Here is a 5,907-nt window from a genome sequence, read left to right as displayed (position 1 = left end):
ACCCTAACCCTAACCCTAACCCTAACCCTAACCCTAACCCTAACCCTAACCCTAACCCTAACCCTAACCCTAACCCTAACCCTAACCCTAACCCTAACCCTAACCCTAACCCTAACCCTATTTATTTGCTTGAACATGGTAAGCTACAAGTTACTGTGCATTTAGTCTTGGATTTCAGTAGAACATGGATGGGAACACGCACTATCAATACAGCTTCGTGAGCTAAGGTCAGTACAACATGATATGAGACGGGAAAGGTATGGATGTCTATTTCTAGGAAAGGTCAAAGCCAGCATGTGCATTGATTGCAGTGAGGACCTTCTCTCGGAGAACCGACTCGCTCGTATAGCGCGGTAGCTACAGAATGGCAGTCAACACTTGCAGTCAGACACAATATATAGATAGTTCACCTTCAAAAGATTTACGCACGTACTGGCCGTGGGCAATCGAGTCTGATCGTTAGTCGCATCCCGAATAGCAAACTTAGGATTGAGCTCGGAGAAACCCAGCAACGGCGGTCGCGAACAGCTAGTGACAAACCGCAATAGGGCTCGGCGCTCTTGGTGATTGAAGGACCCAACGACCTGTTTCCTATAAGTAAGTAGCCATCCGGTGATTGATTCGAAAAGTAGTTCGCACCTTCCAAAATATCTGAATAGTTGGATCACTTTCGTCGTATACACCCCCGTAAACAGTATTCTCGGCCAGATCGTCCACATCTATTTCCTCCTCCGCACCACCGATCAAGATCTGCAGCTCTCGTTGATCGAACATTCTTAGCCACTTGAGATCAACGACGTCGGACAGTCCTTCCAGGAACGCATCGCATTGTGGTCGAATCTGGACGTTCAGACGATAGGAAGCTACCAGCGCAATGTAACGCAGCCGATTATCGCGAGTCACAGGTATATTAGAACCGTTGGGGAGGAGTTCAATCGTGCGTGTCACGCCAAGTTCGGAGTCGTTGACAGTAAAGTTCAAAGCCAAATCATCAGGGTTGGCACAGTGCTTCAGGTAGACGAGGCCATTGTAGAGCTCGGGATCGAGCGAGGCCAGGTCATCAAGATAACTACGCTTGCCTAGCCACTATAAGACGTCAGAACGTGAAAGTGGAACTGAGAGATTGTAGACCTTTCCAAGGAAGAACGGTGCAAATGCAAGATCTACGAGGATGCCCTCATACAATGCTTTGCCTAAAATTCGGCCCATGAATCGAAACCAATTGAGTTGACGGCCTGTTGAAACAAGTCAGTCTGAAGGAATGCATGCGGTGTTGTGAGACTAACCTTCTCGAGCATAGCTATGAGGGTTTGGATACAATTCTTGTCGGGCATTCGCAAGCCATAGTCCACGGTTCGCGTCGAACGCCTCCTTGATCAATCTATCACCTGCTGAGCATCAGAGAATCGTGAGGATTCCTAAAGACTTACGATGTCAGGAACTCTTTGAAGACACCGCCACCGTCGATGCCAGCTCTGCAATATTTCTCAGCATTGATTTCGACGAACAAAAGGGGTCAGCATACTCAATGTTGCCCCACTGGTCTCGAAACGTGATTGCAACAGGGCCTTTCAAGGCTTGCCCGAGGCCGCTTAGGCCATCATATCTATTGACGAGGTCAGCACAAAGTTCCTTGTGGGCACGCCCCCATACCCGTCCTCAGCCACATGATCGCGTCGAATCTCCACACCATGTCGCGGCCTTCGCAGTCCATACACGTCATAAATTCCAATGGATTCCATGTCATTCCTTATGGCGTGTGAGTGCGTTAGGGGGAGCGTTATTGCCATCATGGTACACGCACCGGACAAACTGCCTAAAGATGCCAACCCGAACTTCGAAGGGAATTGCAAATGGCAGATTATTCAGCACACCAAGGCGTGGGCTCAGTCTAGCCATTTGCCCCTTGGATAAAGACTTCGTGCGAATGTCAGACTTGGACTCCTCAAACACAGCAGCCTCAACGAAAGACGACAAGTCTGAAGGTTGAAGCATGTGCCAGTGCTCAGGAGTTGTGAAGGGACGTCGGCAGCTGCGAGTTATTGAGTGTAATGACCTCTTGTGACTGAAAGCACACTCACTCCCTCGCACGAATCTGAACCAGTAAATGAGTCGTCTTCTCTCGTACACCCTCCCAGGTAACAGCGAGCCCCGGAACGAGGCTAGAAAGATCTTCACCCGCGTCCCAATATAATGTGAAGCTGATCTTGAGCAGCAGTCTGGATAGGTCGACGAGCTCGTCCAAATTGAAAGGATTTTTTGGAGCGTTAGGTGCTGAAAAGAACTCATCCTGTGTAGCGATTAGGTACGAGACAGTAAGGCCGATGAGTACTTACATCTCCCATAGTGAGGAGCGCATTAGAATACAGTTCTGTCAAGAGAAGGAGAGCAGGCCAGAGAGGCTTCAGAACATCACCTGCAGAATAATAAACTTGCGATCTTTTCGCGAAGGGGAATCACACACTTGCCAAAGAGGCAATCCCGGTAGTGAAGGCCGTCCATTTGCCTCGGATGCCAAACCGGTATATTTCGCGCTCGAAACGAGCGATGACTGGCAAGAGCGTGTCTCGTTTCTCTACCCAAACCTTGCTCGATGTCAGTGACTGGTATAGCGAGAGACTGCTTAATCTTACATATACTAGGGTGAGGAGATATGCGTACAGCACTGTTAAGGAAGAACTTGGTGTCTTCGAAATCAGGCTGAGAAGGTGGGTGGATGACACGAGAGTTGATAGGCGCGTCAAAGTCCGAGAGTCTGGGGCAGACACTGTCACGCGTTGTGACCTTGCGGTGGTGCTCACGGCTAGAACGATATCGTCATCATCATCAAGGGCAGTGGAAGCTACCACTTCATTGGCAATCGATAACGGTTGAAACCCGGCAGGGCCCACATCACCCATTAATGAAGCCCCCCATACAAGCCAATTCGTTACAGACAACCCATTCCAGGAAGCGAGACGAGGTGAAACAAGCGCCACAGTGTTTGCAAGCACATCACGCGCCACCACAGGATTCTGGAATACGGGTGGTGCTCTGCCTAGCAAGGCCTGGAGGGGCAGATGAGACGAGAGGTGCGTGAGCGCCTAGTTGTTCTATCAGATACTGCCTCCAGCTGATATTGGGAGAACATACAGAAAAGGGAAGTCGATTGAGCAGTAGTGGCAGTGACAGTATGTAGTTAGTGACGTGGAGCAGGGCGATATTGAAGTACGGATCAGATGGAGGAAAGGCAGAGAATGACGCTGTGGCGAGCTGGGTAAGAGGAGGAAGACTAGGGTCGGCTTTCGACGGAATAGGCTGAGAATAGTCAGCAAAACAGCAGCACACGGGACTGGATACGTACGATACTCAAGTACGCCGAAGCTAGCATTTGGTACAGCTTCGTGTCGAGTAGGTGACGAAGAATAGTGCGTGCCAAGTCAGACTGCTGTAGTGGCGCTTGCGATGCGCTCGTGAGGGACACAACAGTCTCTAGCAGAGATGAGGCAGATGATGACCTATTCGGAAGGTTAACTAAGAAAATAGATATTGTTGTTGGACCTACGATGGATGCGCGCAGGCGACAGTCAAGAGTCGCTGGGACAAGACTCGCAGGTAGTGCAATACACTTTCATGCGGAATACCGTCCATTACTGCCAATCCTGGTCAAAGTGTTATTGTCACGCAGCTGATGAAAGGAATATACCGACCCGACTGTTTGAACTGTTCGCACCAACGCAGGAGACGCTCTTCATCTCCGGGTCCGAGGCTTCCCACCAAGTACGAGATACTTCGCGTCTCTTGCCAAATATTTGCGCAGTGTGTTCTCCACTCTCGAGCCTCTCTTCTGCCCCTCCATACCCTCTGGACTTGGGTAGCAGCACGTTCCCGCCGCCGCTGGTCTTCCCGAGCCAGGCGAGCATCCCTAGCTGACCCGAGAACTGCGGTAGAGGTTGTGGATCGTGTTGAACCTGACAGGTCGATTTTTCGTCTATTGGCACCTTCGAATGAATAGGCCATTATGAATTGGTGAAGAGCAGAAAAGAGTGCGATGAGAGGAATGCTGAGCTCGTGTGCGTGCTGTGAGGCCGCTCCTTTGGGCAACGGACGCGCCGACGTACGCCCTGACAAAGCATCAGTACATACGAGTTTTGGGGCAGGGTCCTCTGGACTCTGGACTCTGGACTCTGGACGGGGTACGTGGCAGTGTTTTTTGCTTACTGTACATATCTTACTCAGCTGACATAATATTATTCCATTATACTCCTACATTATGTACATCATCACCAGTTATCTACTATACCTGACAAAATGGCACCAGTCATGCTCGTCATCATCCAACCAGCTGAGCTCACTGCCAATCCACTGCCCCTAGCTGACTCCTCCCTCCCTTGACTCCCCTTGCTGACTCCTCCCTCCCTCAACTCCCCTCACTGACTCCTCCCTCCCTCAACTCCCCTCCCCTCCTCTCCTCATACCAACTCCCCCACCCACCATGTTACTCCTCAACCTCATTTGCCAGCTTTTGGCAGCACATGAGTCCTTGCTGTGACTCACTGTCCAGCAAGCCCTCCTCTTCATCACCCTCTGCCAGCACCTCCAAACATGCATTGCCTGGCAAGAAATCCCTGGCATCAAACACCTCAACACTCCCCTGGCTGCAATACCAAACATGGTCACAGCTTTCCTCTCCAATTTGCTTGGGCTCCCACCAGGGCACATTCCCGTCCTCTGGCAAGCTCTTCAGTGGACTGCTTGGACACCTGACAGGGATCCTACACATCCTACTGGCCCTCTGGTAGATCCCCTCCGTTTCTTTGCATGCTTTGCACAGAAATACAACCTTGGTGAGCTCCTCCTTTCATTCCCCTTATCTCCCATTCATCTATATACTACTAGGCATCGAACATTTCTACCCCCCAACCCAAATATGCCTTAGGGATGCCTGTCCCCACCATGTTTGCACTGGCATGCATGCGGTGTTGACCCTTTGCAACCAGCACTTTGCCATGTTGTACATGCTGGCCCAGGGCGCAATCCCCATTGTCCTCATATCCTTGTGCTGCAGGATATGCAGGACAACCTACTACCTCAACTTCCACCATGAGAAGCAAGTGGCAGAGGAGGTTCAGGTCTACTACAGCAGCATGCCATCTGTCCTTCAAGCCAAAAAGCACATGGCTTTTGAAAACCATCTCTGCCATCTCTTTCACACACAGACCATCCATGCCCAGTATGCATGTCTATTCATTTGTTCTTCCCTTCCCTTCCCTCCCCTCTAGTGCATACCTCTTCCCAGAGGGGCTGCTGGACAGTGATCTGTTATTTTTTCTTGCCAAGTGTGTACCTCTAACAGAGGGGCTGCTTGCAGTTGGTAGATGGCATCATCCCCAGGACTAGCAGAGACTGCACAGGGATAGTGCATCCTTGTCTGCAAATGCAGACATATACAACCTGATGCTGGCATTATTCAGCGTCAGGCACCAAGGTCAATATTGCCTGTCCCTCCTTCAAGGTGAAAGTATATCTGACCTTTTTGACCTTTATGCCTTGCTTCTCCACCACACTGAGCAGGGCAGCATTCTCCACCTTCCCAATGATGCCCAGCACCAGTATGACCGACTCAAATATGCCATGCAAGAGTGCAATGCTTTCATGGCCTACACCAGCCAGCCTCACTGGGTGCACATGTGCTCTGAGTGCACCAAGACAATCCAGCACACTGGGTGTCCCTGTGAGTGCACTGAATCATCCAGTTGCATTACTCAGCCTCTACAGACATTATAAGTTGTGCCATCACAGACAGTGTAGCTATTGGCCACCCATGCTGCACCATCCACAACTCTCCTCTCCCTCTTCCTAGTTCTTGCACCTGCTTCTGCATTCCTGTCAGGGCACCAGCTCATTGCTTGGTCAAGAGACATGACT

At 50.6% G+C, this 5,907-nt stretch overlaps 1 protein-coding gene across 1 annotated transcript; it reads right to left on the bottom strand.

Annotated features, from left to right (window-relative positions):
- Nucleotides 1-273: 273 nt before the first annotated feature.
- On the bottom strand, nucleotides 274-1,899 carry DACRYDRAFT_56924 (HECT-domain-containing protein; the record flags this gene model as incomplete). Its single annotated transcript, XM_040775406.1, has 9 exons — nucleotides 274-357; nucleotides 411-584; nucleotides 640-1,086; nucleotides 1,132-1,235; nucleotides 1,287-1,381; nucleotides 1,431-1,475; nucleotides 1,526-1,606; nucleotides 1,654-1,749; nucleotides 1,805-1,899. The coding sequence occupies 9 exons, from the start codon at nucleotides 1,897-1,899 to the stop codon at nucleotides 274-276; spliced, it is 1,221 nt and encodes a 406-aa protein (XP_040625747.1).
- Nucleotides 1,900-5,907: the final 4,008 nt, after the last annotated feature.

This window comes from Dacryopinax primogenitus, assembly GCF_000292625.1.
Source record: "Dacryopinax primogenitus strain DJM-731 SS1 chromosome Unknown DACRYscaffold_18, whole genome shotgun sequence".
NCBI lineage: Eukaryota > Fungi > Basidiomycota > Dacrymycetes > Dacrymycetales > Dacrymycetaceae > Dacryopinax > Dacryopinax primogenitus.
The sequence above is the reverse complement of the archived record's forward strand: the minus strand, read 5'-3'. Positions and strand labels throughout refer to the sequence as shown.